General features: G+C 44.5%; 1 protein-coding gene across 2 annotated transcripts; it reads left to right on the top strand.

Annotated features, from left to right (window-relative positions):
- The first annotated feature begins 18,533 nt into the window (after positions 1–18,533).
- Positions 18,534–22,188, top strand: dbx1a (developing brain homeobox 1a). 2 transcript variants are annotated; one of them, XM_037246608.1, is made up of 4 exons: positions 18,534–18,946; positions 19,016–19,120; positions 20,647–20,846; positions 21,539–22,188. In XM_037246608.1, the coding sequence occupies exons 1-4, from the start codon at positions 18,616–18,618 to the stop codon at positions 21,815–21,817; spliced, it is 915 nt and encodes a 304-aa protein (XP_037102503.1). In that variant the 5' UTR covers positions 18,534–18,615; the 3' UTR covers positions 21,818–22,188. The 2 variants fall into 2 exon arrangements, with proteins under 2 accessions (XP_037102503.1, XP_037102502.1); XM_037246607.1 differs by having other exon boundaries at positions 18,534–19,120.
- The last annotated feature ends 224 nt before the right edge of the window (positions 22,189–22,412 follow it).

The raw sequence follows: 22,412 nt of genomic DNA, 5'->3' as shown, positions 1-22,412 counted from the left end.
TCAAGTGAACAATACAAAAAGTAAAAACAAGAAGGCACATACAATGAATAAATACGAGCAATGAATAAATAATAAATAAGAGCAATATGGCTTTATTACTCAGACTTTTAAAATATATAAATAAATTAAAAAAAAACAATGGGGAAATAGGTACAGAGTATATTTTGATCATACACCAACCAGTCAAAGGGCACATAAGAAAAGTAAACATGAATATTTCTAGTTATTTGGAGTTTCTTAACACTCTAGTTTTGGGAAGAAACCCTGTGCAAGGATGGGGAGAACATACAAACGCTATACAGGAAGATTAGAGGGGAGATTCGAAACCCAAACCTCAGAACGGTGAGGCAGGTGTATCAACCACTAATCCATCCCACCTGCTTACTGGAAAGCTTCAGGCAAAAGTATATATTCAAAGCAAATTTCAATTTGTGTATTAGTTATTTTCTACCTGCGTGTCAGGCACAATAAAACCATCAAGGTCAGGCTACAATGCAAGTACTTTTTCCACATGTTTTTAAAGTGTTGCAAGAACTACATTGTGGTGTGTGACACGAAGCCTGGAGAGCACGAATCAAACCCTCAAAAGGCCTTTCACTTTCCTCAGACCTTTAGGGGGTTTCATTAGGCAAGAGCCTCACACAAAGAAGCCAAGTCCAGTCACATGCAATGAATTCATCAACTCCCCATGTTTGCAACACCTAGACCTCTTGGAACACAAGGCATCGACCCAATCTAATAGAATATGATGGCGCCAGAGATGATCCTTTAAAGATGTCAGCAGTAAGAGACAGAAAGAAAAGAGGCCTTAAACTGGCACTCTGCTTAAATGAAATGTCGCGTCTTTGTTCTTGAGCCGCAGGTGCTAATTGGGCCGAGCGGCGGGGAGGAAAGCCGCCGCTGGGCTCCTGTCTGTCGCACCTGTTGGGTCATTGTCTCAAGCATTGATCGGACAGGAAGTCGCAGTAAGAAGGCTTATGGCTCTCTGGGTGCGTGGCAGAAACGTGGTTCAATTTCCTTTTTGGAGCCTCGCTGCTGGGGGTGGAAATGCCAATGGTGGTCAGTGGTCAATCACGGTTAACCATTGTTGGTCTTTTACTAAAGGATGTATAGAATTCACGTTGCACCACTTCCACCGCTCTTGTGTTTGGCTTTCCTCAACTTTTCATATATATTTGACGTACTGTATTAAGTCTTGAAGCCACTATTGATATGGCTTTTGTATTTAATTGTCCAAGCAAGACTGCTTGTTAATTGTAGTCAATGTAGAAAACAGACACTGTTCAAATTGAATTCGTAGCATGTTCCTTTGGCCATGTCTTAGTCAAAAACATTCAAATGAATGACATTTCTGTGCTTACGTGCTAAAAAAACATATTTTTGCTAACCCCAAACTATCCAGTTTCACAGTCACTGTCAAGTTTGTAAATTGAATTTTTTTAATTTAATTTCTACGTGCATAAAACAAACCCACCAAGATGTCGAGACCCAGAAACGCAGCTTAAGTTTGGGGAGGGAGTGCCGTTGGCAGACTCTGAAGTGTGATGCTAATGATGGTCATTAATGGAGCCTGACAGCACAATCTGCTGCCCATTGTCTCCCAATAAACAGCCTTACAGTCCACATGAGCCACACAGCAGCGACGCTTTGACAAGCAGCGAGAGCGGCAGTCTGCGGCCTGGGTGGAGGGTCGCACCTCAGGGGACGGGCCTGATCCTCAAGTGGGGATTAACTCAATTAGAGAGGCCCTGTTTGATCGAGATGCAGCCATGGATGCGAACCTATCTGAGGCTTCTGTTACTGTTGCCAGAATTTGTTGCTGTGTCTTCCTCAGCTTTGTTCTCAGCTCAGAGCTCCAGACAAACAAAGTATCCATGGTGCTCGGCGCCGAGCTTTCCCGCTCAAAGGGGCCGCGGCTAAGCAGTGATGAGACCTTACTTTTTCCTCCTCCGAGGAACAATGAGCTCATTAAGGGAGCAAACAGATTAGAAGCGTCTTTCAATAGGCCGCCCTAAAAAGAGTCTGGGGGACCTGGCAGCTCCCAGCATGCCCAGTTAAGAAGACGCAGGCACATCTGGCAAAGCAACCTGACTTCCTGGAATCCTGTCTGAGAAGCTCCTAAAAGAATCGTCACTATATGCACGACCACACGCACCATTTTTCAGACCTCCCATATTTTGAGATCTGATGAGCTGTAATGATCAGTTTCTGAATGGATGGCAAGAGAAAAGGAGGATAGAACGGGACGTTCCCAGGGAGGCATCAAAGTTGAAACAGTTGAATCTGCATGTTCTCGGATGACGTCATCATAGCATAATACGGCAAAGCCTCTTAGCGAAAACTCAAAGCCAAACAGAAATATCCGCGATCAGATCTATTTGCGCTCTCAAATCTCTTCTTTGTGGAAGGAGCGGCGAGGCTTAATGAGTCCTTTGAGCCGGCGGCATCTTTAACGGAGTGGCTTTGGGAATGTCATCATCCAACTAACCTTTAGTCTCGTTCCCACATCGAGCAAGAGTGAGGAGCTTGTAATAGCCATCTTTCAATTTTTGTCCACTGCTGATAATTGTATCTTTATTTTGTACATCTCAAATGCAAATATGGAGCTATTATGCTAATAAATGCAAAGAATATGACACGTAATGCATCAACTACATTTGTAGTTCAAGGCAAGGCTTGAATGATTTTTTTTTTTCATTGCGGAGCAATTTTGTTAACCAATGACTTCATTTGACGAGCAGATTTTCGCAGGTTAATTCCTGGGACTTTTTAAAATGTTTTTTTAAATAATTTTTTTAATAAACCTCAAAAGTCCAAATCAAGAACTCACTACTAAAACAGACAAATAACTACTGATATTATAAATAGTTATAAGATATATTTTTATATTTAAATAATTCTAAGCTTCACGATGAAGTGACTCTGAGGTTAGCTTAGCAATTAGCCTCATTCCTTCATGAGAACTATTCTCATCAATATTTTAGCTTAAACACCGCCACAGAGGCAATCATTTCTAATTTAAAAACGGCTCTGTAAAGTTCTTAGTTCAACGAATGACCATACTGATTTTTTTCTTTCTTCTTAATATCAATGGCAAAACACAGGTCTGCGTGCTGCTGAGGGCCAGAGCCGCCATGTTTATCCCACAGTCCCCCGTCTCAGTGTGATGCTGCTCTGCTTTGGCTGATCTTCCTCCTAAAGCCATTTGAGCTTGTGACTGAGATGGAATGGGCAAGAAGGCAGATCATGTCAGATCATGACAGACCCACCACAGCACAGAGACCTCCCTGCTGATGAGCAAACATGACTACAAATGGCAGAGCCTGCCGGACAATCACTTGGTGAATGGAGGCTAATTAGCTGGAGGCTAATGCCAGTTTACTAACAACCTGTATTAGCGTGCTCGCTCGGCGGGGAGTCGGAGATGACCAATGAGCGCTAATCCCTCATAAAGCCAAAGTGCTCCTCCCTGGAGCGGACATTAGCATAGCGTTCTGGTTAAGGCAGCTGCTGCTGAAACAATATATTGGACATGATGTTTTGGTTTTAGTTTGGAAACTCTTAAATGGATTTCATTTGTTGATTTGAAACACCATCCTCCATGTGATCATCTCATCTGTATCCACAAGAAGTGCTGAGTTATTATTTACGACTAAAGAGGAACTACTAGTCAGTGCCGGTGTTTGAGGACATTCAAAACGTTGACGTACTGTACGTGATTTCAAAACAGACTCACAACCGGGTTCCTTCTCATTTCTGCGCTCCTCTGACATTCCCATTGCTTCTGAAAGCACTGCCTGGGTGGTGTGGAGATTACACGATCCCTGTGTGTGTGTATCAAGGAGAGTGCAAGGCCGATGTGTGTGTTTGGGATTAGCAAGCTTTAGCATTATCACCAAGACCGGACTGACCACATTCCCTCGCTCTGCCAATAATTTGAAGGGAGGAGAAAGCGGCCGGTCCATTAGCTCACACTCTGTTTGCTCAGGAGCCGGCCCCGCTCTGATCCCTTAAATTCTCCCTCCTGATTCTGAGAGGATCTCTGGCTTTTGTGACCGATGGATGGCGAGATAAAGGATGAGACTGAGGGGCGCTCCGATTCGGAGATTGCGGTCCTTGGGACATTCTTGTACACTTAGCAAACTAATCAGCGTGTGTAAACAGACTGAGACTTGTTAAGGGCTGTGGGTTGAAAAGTGCGGGGCAGTGCCGTTGATTAGGGGGGGGGGGGGGGGGGGGAGATGTTCATGGACCACACTTGGTGTCTGCGGACGATGGGTTAGCCTAGCTTAGCTAACACGTTGAAGGGAAAACATGATGCTCGGGTTTGAACATTTTACTAAAGGCTTCACACTGGCTTCCGGTTAGAATATTTAAAAATTCTGCTCGTGTTCTATAATTTGCTCCTGATTACATAGCTCAAAGCAAACACGGTGAAGCAGCAATTAGCTGGAATGCTGCATAGAAGTTACATAAGTCTGAAGGGGAAATGTTTTTATGAGTACTTTTAAGATTTCAAATGAAATAAAATTAAAACCAAAAAAAAGCCATTGGTCCGCTCTATGTGGCTATGAGCAAAAAGAAATCATGCCTCGAGAAGATGACAACGTCCATAATCAAAAATCAGACTTGAAAATGGCCTCCCCAAAATACATGTTGAAATGTCATACAGTATTAAACGCAACATCACCTTGGACAAGAGGAAAGCAAATGTAAAATCCGTTTCCCCAAAGGGATTGCTATTATAATAAGCCATCAATCATCAGATCTTAAGCCTTACCCCAAAGGAAAAGTTGTCTTTAAGCTCTCAGTGGCTCAATGACGTCCTTATTTTAAGTGGACATCAGATCAGATGTCACAATTAATTCCCCATAGCCGGGACCTCTCCTAATACCCCTCACAGCCAATTAGGGAACATAATGGCAGCAAAGATACAATGACAGAGCGCGGGAGTTAAGAGGAGCTACACATGTGACCCGTCACTCGTCAGGAGGGACGCCGAGGTAAGGTTCTTCTGGGGATTGGCGTCCGGCTCGGCCCGTTTGGGCAGCTTGTGATCCAGTAATGACCGCTTTGGTGTTGATCTGAGGGCCACCTGAGGGAATTCCCAGTCAGGCAACCACCGACTAAAAGCAGCTTTGATAGGCAAAGTGGCTTGGTTGCTGTCTATGCCGAGGAGGAACACGTTTGAGCAAATGGGACATGTCGCTGCTAACTTGTGGACGAGCACCTGGCAACAACGCTTGACTCAAAGAACAAAGAATATACGTGGTAATACAAGAATATACTGAGTCAAACTGAGAAATTCAAATGGAAATTCATGGATGGATGGATGGATAGAGCAAAAGGGTAGAGGATGGAAAGAGAAGGAAAGAGAGAGAACGCGACAGACATGGATGGACGGACGGATGGATGGATGGATGGACAGATAGACAGATAGATAGATAGATAGATAGATAGATAGATAGATAGATAGATAGATAGATAGATAGATAGATAGATAGATGGATGGATGGATGGATGGATAGATGGATAGATGGATAGATGGATAGATGGATAGATAGATAGATAGATAGATAGATAGATAGATAGATAGATAGATAGATAGATAGATAGATAGATAGATAGATAGATAGATAGATAGATAGATAGATAGATGGATGGATGGATGGAGTTGGGTGGATGGATGGATGGATGGATGGATGGATGGAGTTGGGTGGATGGATATATATATAGATAGATAGATAGATAGATAGATAGATAGATAGATAGATAGATAGATAGATAGATAGATAGATAGATAGATAGATAGATAGATAGATAGATAGATAGATAGATAGATAGATAGATAGATAATCATCTCTCATTGCCCTTTATTGATTGTTATAATCCTACAAAGGGGACACCAGCGCTGTCAGTGCGTGTGTGTGTGTGTGTGTAAAGAGGGGCGTTGCGGCTGAGTTACGGGGGTTTATTCCGTCTGCTGGTCTTGTCATCTTGTCGGGCTGGTTGTGTGGTGAAGAATGATGAAGGCAGCTGGTGTGACTAAAGCGAGGACAGGTCCAAATTGGGCGGATGCGAGTCTTTAGCATAGAGAGGAGGAGATGGGACAGGGGTGGTGTCAGCAGTCCACGGGGCCGCTCGCAAACAGCACCACACCCACCCAACTGTTCCTCTTTCAACACCCTTCTGGCCATTTCTCCGTCGCTCTCTCTCTTTCGCCATGCCCAGCTTTATTTCTTCCCTCTCCTCCTCTTTTCTTCTCCAACTGCATTGTTAACAAAACGGTTTACAAACCCTGGCTGGTACATTATCCACGACCGCCTCCTGTGAGATTGATTTAGGCAAATGGATTCAGAAAGGCAAGGGAGGGTGGGAGAGTGGAAAAGGGGAAAGCCAAAAGGGGTGTGCGGCGGCTTTACAAATCCACCACATGGGCCACGTTGAATATTCCTTTTCACTTGCATTTTGAGCAGCCATACATTAAACGCTCATTATAAGGCCTTTATGCTCGAGAGGAGCCTCCGTCTCCGGGAGGGCAAAGCGGCTAAAGATGCACTATGATCTTCTTGCATATGCATGCATGGAGCATCTTTAGAGCCTTTCACATCTGCACGGCTCAGCGCCTTGACTTTGCTTCCAAGAAAATGACGCTCGAGTTTTCACGTGACATTTCAGTGATCGAAAACGGAGAATCCGCGAGTCGCTAAAAATGTGGTCGCAAATTTCTCCAAAAAAGACGAAAAACTTTCACCTTTTCTTTTTAACGATATCATTTCACTTTCACAACAATCTCCTTTTCCACAACAATAGAATCATTTTCAAAATGTGTGTGTGCAAGGGGAGGGGGCAAAGGTTGACCTGGGCATCCCATCATGATAAATCACTGCTTAATGAGGAGTCTATTGTGTCTTCACATATTGTGCGACCCTCCACGGCCGCCCCTGCGCCGCCGCCTCCTCCTCCTGTGTCCCTTGGAGCGCTACCTTTGGGTTGTTAAGCTGACACAGATAATGAACTGGCCGCTTTGAACTGTCCTCACAATATTGACTGGTTGCACACAGCAGATGTCTCCCTGGCAGAAAGCAACTGGTAAAAGCACATTAGGTTAACAAAGAGAGCTTTGCTTTGCAGGAGTGGGGAGTTGAGAGGAGGTGGCAGCGGGTTCGGGTGGGTGTGGGAGGGGGAGGGGGGGGAGCAGAGGGCAAGCTTCAGAGTTGACGGATCTGGGGGATTATATCAAAACAACACATTTGCCAATTATATGACGGAGAAGTGACGAAAAGCTGACATTTTTGCTTTTAAGGGTGTGAAAAGTAAAAAGTGACCATCACGATTGTTATTATTTGAATGTATAGCAAATGGAGTTGTCTACATGTGATTTTGTATTTTTAATAAATTTTATTTACAGAGCATTCTCATGATATGAATTGACTAAAATCATTTTAGATGAGCGCTTGCGAGGCGACAAGTTTCTTTCTGCCAGAGGGACGGACGGCTGTCTAATGGGTCAATAATAAGCCGTGACTAAACGTCCCCCCCCCCCCCCCCCCTGAGGGGCAGCTTGGCCAGACGTACGCTTGCAGAAAGGTATGAGCCACCAACACTGATTACCATATAATTGCAGCCATTGTATTTGACATGGAGAATTAGCGGCCCACTAGGTGGCTAACTGGCCTTTTATTCTGCCTCTGACGGGACAAAAACACACAGACGGACGCAATTCTTACAAACTGTGACAAAAAGTGATCCGCATTTTTCGACAGAAGCTTTGCATCTCCAAAATTTGGGCAATTTTGATTTTTAGGAGTAATTTGAAAATATACCGGCAAAGGTGTCAGATGTTTATGTATAGCAATAGACCAAAAACAAAAAAACACTCATGAAAGTTTCTCAGGATGACTTCAAGTCACCTGCTCCTATTGGAACAAGATGGAGTGTCGGCATAATCTGTCGTGGTCAATTCAACAACGTGAGCTTGTGAGCTGTCCCCCACAAGAAGTGAGTCCTCGTCCTCTCGGTTTTGAAGGATGGAACGATTTGATTTGAGCTCGCGCAGAGCTTGTGAAGTTGAACACGACCCGCCGCGGCGGAGTCCCTTCACCCCACGTGTGGCTAAACGATCCCTTCCCTGCCTCGCATGGCGTCAAATCGCCTTTTCATGATCACTTTTTACCCTTTAGGGCTTTTTTTCTTTTTGCCTGACTGGTTCTTTTCTAAACAGAGGAGGGAGAATCCCAGGAAGAATTTCTCTTCAAGGTTTTGTGTGATGACGGCTGAGTGAGCGTCCATTATGGAAGGGCCCGGACCACCACTGGATGACCCCGCTTGGAGTGACAAAACCCGATTGGTCACGGCCGCCGACAGCTAATGGGCCAGAGAGGAATAGCCCTGGGTGGGTAATGACTGTATTCCCCGCTTTTCTCTTTTGGCCCTTCCGTTGGCCCCCGCCTCACCCTTACGGCCACCAGCCCGTGCTCTGCCTGTACTTCTTTGCACCCGCCCTGCATGCTTCCCTGGCCTTGTCATTTACGCCGCATGTTCACAAGGCCTTTTTTTGTCACGCCGTCTGAGTGGCCCACTCGACAACAGATGCTGGTGATAGATCAGGCGATCGCAGGACCATATGCTTCGATGAGTCTTGGCCCTACGCAACCACAACGGAAATTAGGACCTCACTTCAACTCAATTAAACGGTCACATGATGAGAGCAGGGGCCTCGCTAGATGTTTGCAAAGTAAACAAAGCGATTGGCTCAAACTGAAGTCTGCTAGATTAATGCTAACATAATGCTTGCTAGGTAAACATTTGCTCAAACGAAAGTCTGCGAGCATAATGCTAACATAATATGCAACACTGTCGACGGGCAAACTTGGATTACTTTATGTTCACTTTGGAAAAAAAAACGGAATACCAAGCGGCCATATTGAATGTTATATTTAGAAAATGTTGTGGGCCAGTAAAAACATGAATTGGTACAGATAATCATAAGTTACTTTTTAGCTAATCAATTGCAATTAAAATTGATGATATTGCTAAATCTAATTTGGGATGTGTTGGCAGAAGATAGAAGAGATGGATGGAGCCAACAGCAGGAGAAGAGGAGGAGTTGGAGGAGGAGGAGGTGATGCGGGGAGGTCACAGCAGCTCTATTGAAGGCCTAAGACAACACCACACAGAATGATAGACTCCTCAGGATTGTTTGTGCCTCACGAGCCATTCTCCCTCCTGTCTCCCTCAATGGCACCCTTAACCGCACATGAGAGACTTTCACAGGTACCAGTGTGTGTGTGTGTGTGTGTGTGTGTCTGAAGGGTGGAGCTCAGTGGTGGTGGGGTTGTATTTTAGAGATAAAGCCTCCTAGTCCTATGCTTGATTGCCCCGCTATAGACACTCTCTCAGTGGCTCTGAATGGGCTCCCTTAGACGCCAGTGAATAAACTCTTACTCTTACGCTTCCATACATCACCCTCCACCCGGCTCCTCTGGCAGACCCCCCCCCCCCCAGCTTACATTGAATTTTCCATAGAGTTGAGCACAAGCCTTCAAACTGCCCCCCACCCCCCTGCAAAAAAAAAAAAGTCCCCACACTTCTTTGCAAGTGGAAATCTTTTCATGGTCACAAATTCATGACTCACAAATGAGAATGTCCATTATTGTCCATGTCCAGGAAATATTATAAAACAGAAGATAGAATTAAGAATCGCAGACTGCCCAAAAAAGCTTCTCTGGGCTCACGTCGCCTATGGGGTAATGATGTCATTGTCGTTTTGACTTCAAACGTTAATTAGCCTTTTCCTCTTTCCCTATGCAAACTTACATTTCCATTCTTAACGCTTTATATGTAAAAGCGAGTGGCGAAGGCTCGCTGAATATCGCCTCCTTATGGTGCCGCCTTGTTGAAGCGTTCAAATTCAGCTGGCAGAGCCGAGGTGCACGGCTTTGCATATTCCTCAGTCCTCGGGGACCTGAGCCCGGGCCAGCATAGCTTTGTGTGGTCCTCGGCCTCGGGGATTCCCTCGCTGTGATCAGGCCTCGATTTTAACACAAAAACAGCATTTATGCCAACCCGTTTTTTTTCCCCATCAGATTTGGCTCCAAGCTGTTCCCCTTTTGCTCCTATTGTGAATGTTAATTCCTTAAATCGGGATTGCTGAGCTCATACAGAATTTATGATACATGTCAGGGAAAAAACTCACATCTGGTGGTGTAGTGATGTTTCTTTTTTTTGCTGAGCTTCTCCCCCGCCCCTCCTCAAAGATGATTTTCTTTCTAACGGCTCATTGGGACACTTCAAAATCACCCCGAACAAAAGATCCAATAAAGAAAGATACTTTGAGCCCCTCCGGCCCTGGCCAGCGTCACTGTTTCAATCATCTCATGCACTTGTGAGGAACTGTGGCTAAATTAGTCTGCTTAGAAAGCCACAAGTGCCTTAATTAAAACTTCATCCTCTTTCCAAATCCTCTTTGCTTCTTAATTCTCTGCCACTCATCCCTCCCTGGGCCAGAACTGCATCTCATCCGGCGCCGGCGGACACAAGAAGCGGGGCATCGTTGACTCGCACTCCAAACGCTTTTACTTGATCGTCGGGCCTCAATAGAAAGTACAGGCTCGATACAATGACGCTGCAAATTAAAAGGGATGACTGTCCAAATGAAATCAAGCGAGGCGGGTCCTTTCGGTCGGCGCTAAGATCGTCCCCCCCTTCCCCTGCAACTCTTCAAGACGTTCTCATAACGGAGAGGTGAGGGGAGAGTGAATGGAGGTTTTCTCCCCAGTCCTCCTCGAGATGCTCCTTCTTGCTAATTAACTCGGGCCCCTTTGTGGTGTCCCGTAAGGACGGAGAAGCTCAATAGCGCTTTCTGAATCGGCAAAGCGTCGCCGAGCGTCTTCTGCTCTCCGGCTCGCTTCAATCTGCTCTTTGTCACATGTTGCAATAGCGCGTGAATTGATACGGCTTTTAATTAATTAGATCATTGTGCCTCATCAATGTCATTATTTCGGCTTGGCGCTGAGTTCTTGGAAGCGAGCGAATGGAGATTATCCATTTTTTTGGGGGGACTTTGCAGGCTTGTTTATATGAATTTGAACATTTGAATATTATGAATGGAGTAAAATTCGTATTTTTATTCCGATCTTCACTTTCTCAGAGTGACTGCGGGAGATTTACATGAAAGATTGAGCACCCCTCTTACGACAACTGCTAGCTATCATTTATATTCCATCTGTTGGTATTTCGGACATTGTCTGAGATCTCGGACACATGTCGTATAGCTAATCGGGTTGGACTCGCTAACCGTGACGATGAGATCTGCTTCTGTCGTGATCAATTAGTCTCTGTTCGTCCGCCAGCAAAGTCAAGCAGAACATTTGAAAGGCTGGGAAAGGAAAAGCGGAAGAAATACGAGATACTGTGGAGAAGTATAGCGGTTCCGTCCTCGACCCAACTCTCGCCGCTTATCTTTGGAGTGGACGCACTCTCTCAAACCATTCTTCTCTTCTTGACCTTAAATGTTGAGCCCCGCAGAGCACAGGTCACGCTGCAATCGATGACCTTTAACCTGGCCCGCTCTAGTGGGCTTTTTATGCGAACGCCTTGTAGGCTTGAGCGGCTAAAAATAATGTGCTATAACTTGAAGTGGATTTTGAATTTCCTGATTGTGGGGGCAGTTCGGGCGCCTCACCTACGGCTTATCGGTAAGGCAACGAGGGGATGAATGACAGGTCCGAGTCGGAGCACAGGCCGCTGCTCCATTCAAATGAAATTTTGGACTCCGAGCCGGGGGGTCTGCTGAGTGGAAAGTCAGTCACAACGCATTACTGCTGTTTGTCTGACTAAAGACCCCGAGCGTCCCGACGGTCATCATGCATCAGAGAATTTCAACAGGTTCAATGGAGCGGCTGATGGTGCGCATCCGGGTTGAGGAAAGCCCAAAATCGCCAGCCACCTCTGAGACTACGTGACCAATATTTGTCATACTGAAAGTGCTGAGCTTTAAATTGCCAGTTTGAATGATTAAAGAATTTTTTTTTTCCCAACCCAGATTTCTACTGATTTCATTTGCGTGCAGCATAACAACCAAATGCTGCTTCATCATGTTTGCTTTGAAACTCAATAATTGACCTGAGTTGACAGCCATACTGGGTTTGTATTCAATTAGCATATGAATACATTTGACTTGAGCAATGAATGAATTATCAAAATATGTATTATGTATGGTTGTTGACTTTTCAGGGACTTTGATTTTTGTAAAGGCTCGTTATGTTTTATGCTAAACGTTGACAAAACTTGCCTTTTGAAATTCCACCGTTGAGCACATGTCTTGTGTAGTTGGAATAATTGTCCAGCCCCGTCATCCTGCACAAAACAAAAAAAACTTTCCTTATTTTTTGCTCCATCATGTATTTTTCACATAGAACGCCCTTTCCTAACTGGCAAGTTAAGTAGCTCAACTCTGTTAAATGCCTATTCATGACCACATCAATGTTGTACTTGCCCTGCACACGTCTCGTTATTTGTACAAAAGCCAATTCGAGCGGTCCAGGTCAAAGGTCACCTACTGCAACACCGAGGAGGAAGGTATACATGGACATAAGCCAAATGTTTAGATTTGGATCTTCGATGAAACATGAGAGGCCAAGTGCAAAAAATGCTCAACTAGGATCCCTCTCACACACACACACACACACACACACACACACACACACACACACAGCGCACACACACAGCGCACACACACAGCGCATGCAAACGGACACTTGTGCAGCCGGAGCAGCCGCCCTGAAAAGATGACTGGTTTCCTGCTGTTATGCAAATGCATCAAAACGCTTGAGTGAGAATTATATATGAATCCAATGAGGCTTTCTCTCTCTTTTAGGAATGCTTAGCCACAAGTAGTGAGAAGGCTCAATGGCAAGCGTCCGCTTCACTCCCCGGCCATGCGTATTATTCAGCTTGACGAGACGCAATCTGACATAAGCACCCGGGCTCACTTTCACCCACCGGCAATCCGATTATATGGCCAACACGGCATCAATGCTGCAGGGCCAACAGGCAGTGAAGTCCGTCAAGCATCCCCTCCTCCACCCAAGCGCCTTCTTTCCCCATTCATACCTCCTTCTTCTACTCCAGATCCCCCTCCTATGCGCGCACACACACACACAAACCTCGAGGCCTACAGCAAAAAAAACAGTAAGCAAAAAAGAACATTTTTTTATTTATTTAATTTTTTTCCGGCCATGTTTGTCTTCATCTCAGAAAATAAACACACAAGCGCAAGATGTGCTCATTTTTAGGGAATCCCCCCCGACACACACACACACTTGACTAACAGTCACTGGCACACACACAGCTTAAGAATGCTCACATCTTGCACACAAGCATATATTAAAACATCTTTCAAACATCTCCGGCTAACAAAGACAGTATTAGGCAGCTGCATGCGGTGGCCCCCTGAACCCTGTCTCAGGCCTGGTCGTTCCATATTACTCAGATATATCTATATCAAATACAGGTTGGCCTGAGGAGAGTCACGGCGAAGGTCAACACCAGACTTGGAAGCTAAACCGGTGTTGACAACCACACAAGTCGGGCTTCTTGAACGTGCTGTGGAGCGACGCTTGGGTGCTCAGACGGGGCACCCGTTGAGGCAGCGGCTGTTTACATGACGCTACAGCCAAAAAGGCTGCCCGCAGGTGCGAGGGTGGGGGGGGTGCTCTTTGCAAATCCGTGAAACTAATGTAGAGATGAGATTAAACTTGCAGAGGGGCACATTTGCATTTTGCAATTGATTCACATTGTGTCACAGTGGCAAATTGTAAGCGCATGTGTTAGTGTGTGCGTGTGTTACAGTGCTCATCAAGGCGCCTCACAAGGGCTTAATGGAAATCACTGCCGGATTATTGTTCAAACTAGAAGCCCTGCTTTAACGTCAGCGCGTCAGCCTCTGAATACTATTTGATGGAAAAGGCATAAGCAGTGCTTTAAGTGGAAAAAAAGTATTCAACTTATTTGACTGTTGCCAGGTAAATTAAGGGGTGGGTAACAGCAGATTATTGAATTACTTAAATGATCAATAAATTAATAAAGGGATGGATGAATAAATAAATAAATAAATAAATAAATAAATACTCAAAATATGGAGTTATGGTTGGTTAGATTTTATGACACAACCTTAAGTGGCCCAATTTCTTAATTTATTTCTTAATTTATTTCTTAATTTCATGTAATTTAAGGCACATCCTTTAAATATGAAAGGTGAATTACAATAATCTAGCAATTAGTTAGCTAGCTAGCTGCTAACACCAGAGACTTGTGCCGTATCATACTGATGGCGTAATTAAGTAGCAGTTTCTTAGTGTCCTTAATGGAATATGATATGAAGTGAAAATTGATTTCGGGATGTGGTTGATGTTGGTAGCAACTCTGAGGGCAATAAAAACTAGCATACTGCAGGCCCCAAGAGAAGAGAAGTCAAGCTAGCTGTCATAGCACCACACGGCACCAGGGCCAACTTCAAAATAAAAGCTTTTTAGTATTATTTGGCTGCGGGCCCAACTGAAGTCAGTCAAGTTGGATGAGAGTGAAAGAGAAAACTAAGAAGTTGAACTCCGCTGGCCAAGTCAGAGAGAACAGGTGCAGCGTGAGTTCATACGGAGCGCTTTGTGCACTGACATGGCACCGGTCCATTTGGGGAGAAGTGGAAGAAGGGGGCATGTTTAATACAGAGTTAATATCAATTTAATGCTTGTCACCGCGCCTGTGAGTCTCGGGGCTTTGCTAATTCGCTCGTGTTGTGAGGGGCTTTTGCGCCGCCGGCGCCAGATGCTGCGAGACCTCGGGCGCTGCCCGTGAAGCGAGGTGAAGCCGCGGCCAAAACACCCCGAGTGGGAAACCATGTCAGGGTGAAACCATGCAGGCGGACCAACCCAATGAACTGAAATTTATGTTTTATAAACTTGGCATTAGCAACAACGTTAGCCAACTATTTATGATGACCAAGTGAAGAAGCAGAGTGGTCGTGACAAATGATCATCTTGAAGCATTTGCAAACTGATGCACTTGAAAAAGTGTGTTTTACTAAGTGCTTTAATGAATTCCAAAGTGTTGAAAGAGTGTGGGTGGGGTCAAACTACACGGTGACTGGTGCGGTGTCACATCACGAGGATACAAGCAGTCAGCGCAATCTGTCGCACCACAGCCTGCTGAAAAGACGGGGAGTTCCCCGTCCTCGCCGCGCCCACGTCACCAATAAATAATGAGGGAATAATAAACAGTAACCACCTGTCGGACTCGGGCCACAATAGGACGACCCATGGAGGGGCTCTCATGCATGGGTAACATAGTCAGCCCCCTTTTCACTTAACGCAGCAGAAACACACACAGCACAATGGTGGAGTTCATCTATTTACTAAACTGGACCGTCGCCCTTTTCTGACAAAGAATGCAGACGTCTGATCAAAAGTGTTGACAAATTGAATCGACTATCACACTGATCAAGTCTTCTGCAAGCAATGTGTGTCAATATGCAGCAAGACATGGTATTTAAGTTTGTTTGCTAACTGGCTACGTGCTTGGTCGGGCATGATGATGTCAGCGCCGTTTTGAAGGAGGTGGGACAGATGACCCTTGAGCCACTAAGAAAAATTGTTTTTTAATGACATATTGATAGCTGGGTGCAGACTGCTACTTTAAAAATACAATATTGATTATTAGGTGGACTGCTAAATCGATATAAAATTATGCAAACATGGTAGAAGTAGGCTACAGGAGAAAATAAATATTGGTCAATGATGTGATTGAGCAAACTATTCTAAATGGGTTTTTTTTGCAGCGATTCCGAATCGGCCCTTGGTTTTTCTCTCTAGCCCATCAGGTTTTCAATAATAATAATAATAATAATAATAATATAGTCATATTAAGTAATTTAGTTTTTCTCTGGTAACATATTTAGTCATATTTATTAATGAAGGGTCAGGTTCAGCAACAGTTGGATTTTTCTCTGAAATATCACAGCCATAAATTACAATGTTTACAAATCACAACACATGGAATAATCCGCATTGACCAAACATTTATAGGTCTAAAACAAAAAAATGAAAATAACTCAAATCTGATGCGCTACGGAAAAAAAGTTAAGACGTTTTCATATTTTTAAACATATGTTTAGGGACACATGAGGCCATCTCCGATTAAAATTTTCTGTCGACCGGCACGATTATTATTATTATAGTTATTATCAATGATTATAATCATCATCTCGTTGCGCTCCCCAATGAGACGAAGAAGCACGCGACTGCAGAGTAAGATAACGTCATCGTATGAATCGGAACCGATGCATATGGTTTCATAACCACGCACATTAGCATCCCTATCGGGAGCCATGTTTCTAAAGTGGGCGCACTTATTCCTAATAAATGCGCAGGATAACAAATGATACGATTGGTGGGTGGGGTGGCTTGGCGGGGACTTGGAGCTCGGGTCTTGTTATACGTCCGCGATGTGCTTTTAATGGCTCTAATTGAGCCTCGGGCAGCTGTTTTAAGAAGCCGGTTCGGACGAGGCAAGCGAGCAAAGCTCATAGAAATTCGTCTCGGTCAGGCCGGGCCGCCCATGCTTCCTGCTAACCATCTGCTTAGCTCGTACAAAGGGAGGATTTTGGGGAGCCAAGTAAAGGAATATGGGCTAATAAAAAAAAAAAAGGGGTGGGGGTGCTTTGAAGGGCTGCTCGCTTCTCGAAGGTGTCTGTGTTGCGCGTCGTGCGCGTGCACGCCGTGCAAGACGCGCCCCTTGATAGGCGTTGAGTGATGTGCAAAGGATCATTTCACGGGGGCGTTCCCTGGGAATGATTACTTAAAAAGTGACTGATGTTTGAGCACTCGTCACTATTGGACCTGCAAGGTTACTGATTTGAGACACAAATGATCGTTGCAATATCCAGTGGATTAATAAAAAAGGTATTCCAGTCTATTTCTATCTAAAACCTACAACACGTAATAAAGATTTACAAACGAAACCCCTCCCATCTGTTCTTAACTATTTATTAAATTTCTTTTAAACAAAAATTTAATTTCTGCAAGCCTATGCTGTGAACAAACAAACAAAAAAGTTGAGTGAACTCAAAACTTCAAGGAACCAAACTTTAATCAAATTTTATATTAGGCAGTTTAACAAAAATACCGTTTTTGAACTCAGCAAGTTTTGGAGAAAACAAATTGCATACTTTGTTGTGATAACACCCTATTGCCATCAATATCAATAATTTGTATTTTAAAAAAAAGTTGTTCCGATTTAAATGAGCTATCCCCAAAATAATACGTTTTCCAACTGAATAATATTAATGATTACTTAAAATACGTTATTTATTTGCGAATTACTGCTTTACATTTTCGGATAAAGATTCAAAATGAGCATTTTTTTAATTTAATGTATAAACTGTAGCCTAAACGTGAACTGTGTGTTTATTTCCATGGAAATGATCATGCATTTTCCTTTTGCTCCGAATTTTCTGCTTGAACACTTTTGCGAGGTAAAGCTGACAGAACACGACGATCAGGGCCCAAGTGGCATTAATGCGAGTTTTATTTGAGCGCTCAGCAGTCCGCTCATATGAATGCGTTTGAAATCAAATCACAGATGCACTTTTATTCAGCCGGTTAAAATAGCAGAACAAAACCGTCTTTAGAAATACGGCTTCTTTTTTTTCCTCTCCCTTCCCTCTTGGAAGCGGGGAGAGGGAGGCAGAGAAAGGCCGTCCGAGGGGGCGCCTCCTGCGCAGCTGAGGCTGACAGTTAAAGTTCATGCTCCTAACAGGATCAGCGGCGCACACTTCTCCTGTTGTGCGTGGCGAGCCGCGCTTGTGCACAAAGTGATATTTAACACATCTGTTAAAGCGTTTTGATAGCGACAATCCCGTTAAGACATTATTCCATGACCGGGGCCAGATTGAGTGTTGAAAATCCCATGAAACCCTAAAAACTCATTTGCATTTTGGAAGCGTCTCGACGAATACAAGAAAAAAAAAAAAGAAAAAAAAACACGAATCGTGATATATTATTATCCTTCATCGGTGAAGAATGGAAAAGTACACCTTTTCTTTTGATAACAATTCATCGGCCAGCATTTTCAGCATAAACCCATCTCCTATTATAAATTAATTGAAAGGAATGAGGGGAAAGTGTACTAATGAAAATCGCACATAATGAGACAATATTAGTCTTTATTGGTCTTTAATTAGGCAGCGATAGCCCGGGCCCGACACAATAGGGTGAAAGGAAAGAGGTCCATATGCAAAACCGATGAGTGGACCTCCTTTGTGGTGGCCACATTGTGTCTTGCTTGCTTATGAAGTCGAATGCAATCATAAATTGCGCTCCCCGGCCAATGGCAGCTCACTATGAAAGCTGCCCGTGAGGAGAACTTTGTTTGGCTCCATTGTTCAGCCTGTCAGGCCCGAGAGGGGTGGGCGTCGAGGGGGTTGCGGTGGGGGTCTGCCGCTATAAAACTCCTGCGCCCACAGTGAGGAGACCACAGAGGACTTTGCAAACACTCGACGACACCATCTCCCCTCGCTAAGACACGCGGAGTAATTCTCCTCAGGCACGAGTCGGGACCATGATGATCCCAAGCGTCATCGCGCCCCCCGCCCTCTACCCGGGCCTCTACCGGCCAGCGGCTCTCCCGCTTCACCACAGCTTGCCCGCCGCCTTGCCGACCCACTCCAGCTTCCTCGTGGAAGATCTACTCCGGATAAGCCGACCGGCCGCCTTCCTGAACCGGACGCTGCCGAGCGCCGCCACCACCTGTTCTTTCGCGGACGTGCGCATGGATCGAGGTTCGCCCACCGTGACGCGCGAGTCGTGCTCGCCCAAAACTTCAAGCAGCAAGGACGCCACTTTCCTCAAGTTTGGAGTGAGCGCCATCCTTGCGCCGTCACCAAAGACACGTAAGTTCTCCCGCGGGTCTGCGCGTCGCGGCAGCGCGCTCCAATCTAACTTGTCCCGTCCCTCCGCAGCGCCCTCCCCCCAGACGCTCCACAGCATGCACTCCAAGAGCTTCCACGTCCCCTGCTTTGACGGAACCTTGCAGCCCATGTTCCGGACGCCTTACTTACACCCAGGTAGACATGCTCTCACCCCTCCACCTTCTTCCCAAAACAGAAATGTGATTCTCTAATGGCCTCTGGCCCAGACCCACCTACCTCCTAATTAACCAATTATCCTTAATCGTCACGCTCTAAATTAGAGGCGGGGCGGCCGGTTACAGCCCCCCAGCTTCCCATTGAGGGGCGTTTTTTTAGGGGGTATTTTTTTTCCCACAGAGCCGGGGGGCCACAGTGCCGCAGTAGCTGCCAACAAAAGTTTTTTTTCGGCACCGTGACCAATTTGGTCAGGCCCCACTGGGGTGAACCACCCACCCCGGAGAGTGACTTTTACCAGTCATGCACTAATTTCCCCATTAGGCGCCATTGAGAGATTTCTATATTCTCACAAGACCACATAGAGCAGGGGTGTCAACGTCATTTTTGTCCAGGGTCACCTATGGTTTCGACATTGTAAAGCCATTTAAATTTGGAACAAATCGATGGAGAACTTGTTTTCAAATCCAAAGTCAATAGTTGTTGCACTATTTAAAAATACCTCTGTGATCATATGTTCTGAGGACCCCACTTGTCTATATTGCATTTGTGGAATTTGAATTAAGCAGGAAAAACTAACCATTTTTATTCATCTCAGAGGGGGTAGCCATTTTGCCACTTGTTGTCGACTGCAAATGACATCACGGCTCACCTGGGTTTGGTCATGTGACTTCACAATTAGGAATCATGATGTCATTTTCAATTAACGGCGAGTTCAGCAAGAAACAAGTGGAGGCATATTTGCCTACTTTACGCACGCACCCATAAAATTAGTGAGACTGGAAGTGGCCCATGCTGTTAAATTGGGGTCCAATAAGAACCAACATGTCATCAAGGTGCTTCTTGTTTCCAAAAAATCCATTAAAATGCCCTCGCTGAGGATGTTTTTGCTTCCAAACTCCTCTCTGCCTCTTTTTTTGCCCCTCCAGCAAGCCAGTGGCGAGGTGAGATGAAGAATAATCTCTTAGAAAAGTCTATAAAAGTCTTTCATTCAGACTAATCATAATGGAGTCCCTTTTATGGGCTCGACTGAATGGGCCAACAAAGAAACTCGGCGTCCTCAATAGCTTTTCGTGTTCATTTAATGAAAATGATTTGAGGGCACCACGAAGAAGAAGAAGAAAAAAAAAGCCCCCCCCCCCTTTTTTTGTGGGCATCAGTATTCTGGTATGCAGTTGTGTTTAGTTTAAAAGTGTAAATCTCCTTTTGTGGCCGTAATATATGGCCTTCGCCGCCTGTCCAGAGTCTTTTCTGTGTTAGTTCATTACTACACAATTACCGTTCACGCTTTATTAACTCCTCTATCCGCCCACACAGGCCTCCTTCAAGGAAACGCTGGCTCGTTTGCATACCAATGCACCCAATGTGCTAATTAGTCACCTCGTGCCATTTCACTCCAAAAAAAAAAAGCCCCACCGCCAGCACCCTCAATGAACAACACATGGATATGTCATTAAATTAGTGCCTTTGTTATTTACCTTCTTTTTTTTTTTTCTTTTTCTTGCCAGCATCCTCTGCCGTGCCAATCCCGGGAACTTTCTCGTGGCCACTGGCCGCCAGAGGGAAGCCCCGCCGAGGGATGCTCCGGAGGGCTGTCTTCTCCGACGTGCAGCGCAAAGCTTTGGAGAAGATGTTCCAAAAACAAAAGTACATCAGCAAGCCGGACAGAAAGAAGCTGGCCTCCAAACTCGGCTTGAAAGATTCACAGGTAAAAACATCTTCACATATCGCACGTGCTGTTTTTTATTGGATTGTTTTATATTTAGTGTTTTTCATTCAAATATTTACCGCAAGTGATTGACAGTTTTGTAAATCCACATAGCACCGTGGCGTTTTTTTCAGACTGCATCTTTTCAGACTTGCAACGTTTTAGAAAAAAAGAAATCGAAAACAAATTTATATACTTAAAATATTTGTTTTGAAATTTATTTTGAAAAGCGACCCCAATACGCATTCTAACTAACACCCGCAAGTTCATTGGGAGTTGCTGTGTTTACGCGATACATTTAAATATTTCAACAAGCGCAGTTAAAAAAAAACAAATGAATTTATAGACAAACAATATAAATTTAAATAAAACAAACCGTGGTGAAAAACAAATGAAAAATGTTGCGGAGATAATTGAACGGGTGTGTTGCCTGTAATGTAATAATCTGTCTGTTGATCTTAAACGTCACACATGTACATCAAAAAAGTAGAAACAATAAATATGCAACGAAATAAACATTTAAATTGCAAATATGTCTAATTTACTAAAAATACCTGAACTCTTCTCAGCCATTTAAAAACCTCATTTTGACAATCACGGGTTTACGTGATTGCATAATGACGTCATCACGCACGCACTTTTTTTACCTCCATTCATGCAGCTTACCTGCTTTGGCTTTTTTTGCTGTACAGGTGAAAATTTGGTTCCAGAACAGGCGAATGAAGTGGAGGAACTCGAAGGAGCGCGAGCTGCTCTCATCCGGCGGCTGCCGCGAGCAGACGCTACCCACCAAGGCCAACCCGCACCCGGATCTCAGCGACGTGGGCAAGAAGTCTGAAGACGACGAGGAGGACGAGGAGGAGACATTTGGCAGGCAGACGACAGGTTCCTGCGGCGTCTCGTCGCCGTCGCTCTCCAGCAAGCACTCGGACTTCTCAGAGTCAGACGAAGAGGAGATCACCGTCTCGTAGTATTCCACATTCAACAAGACTTTTCCAGGACACATTTGGAAGAAGATACCGCTCCAACTCACGACGCCGATTAATTTCCCATTCAAAACGTTTCAACGCAGCGCATGCGCACTCGCACCGGACAGAATCTGCTTCTGAGCTACCATTTTGCTGTTTTTGCACAGCTTCGTTCCAATGTACAGCGTTTTGTACAATTTTGTATGGAATTTTATGCCAATTGAGTTCATTTTACCTTCACCCTGAATAGAGTTGTTTATTGAAAAAGATGTAGCTATTTCATTAATAATTTATATGAATTTGTTTAATACGTATGGTGTATATATGTTCATTTGACTTTTTTGTACAAATACCAAATAAACATGTACATTCAAGTGTGTGTCTTGTAATAAAAGTAAACAGTGAAACCAAATCCAATCATAAATAACCTTTTTTTTTTTTAATTGAACCACAATAACTTAAGACTAAGACAGTGACATCCGAATCTCAGCGATGACAAAAAGCACCTCAGTGCTCAGATGTAGAGACTGTACACAAAATACTCCTTTTCAAGTACTGTAACAAATCAGCTAGAAAAGTGTAGCCAAAAAACGCTGAA

This window comes from Syngnathus acus, chromosome 3 (genome assembly GCF_901709675.1).
Source record: "Syngnathus acus chromosome 3, fSynAcu1.2, whole genome shotgun sequence".
NCBI classification, from domain to species: domain Eukaryota; kingdom Metazoa; phylum Chordata; class Actinopteri; order Syngnathiformes; family Syngnathidae; genus Syngnathus; species Syngnathus acus.
This window is presented reverse-complemented; position numbering and strand designations above follow the sequence as displayed.

Bases quoted from the DNA above. Each gene is read 5' to 3' on its own strand.
- dbx1a (XM_037246607.1), top strand. From the start codon at position 18,616: ATGATGATCCCAAGCGTCATCGCGCCCCCCGCCCTCTACCCGGGCCTC. The intron at 19,121-20,646 runs GTAGACATGCTC...TTTTCTTGCCAG, and splicing joins GACGCCTTACTTACACCCAG to CATCCTCTGCCGTGCCAATC. The intron at 20,847-21,538 runs GTAAAAACATCT...TTTGCTGTACAG, and splicing joins TCGGCTTGAAAGATTCACAG to GTGAAAATTTGGTTCCAGAA.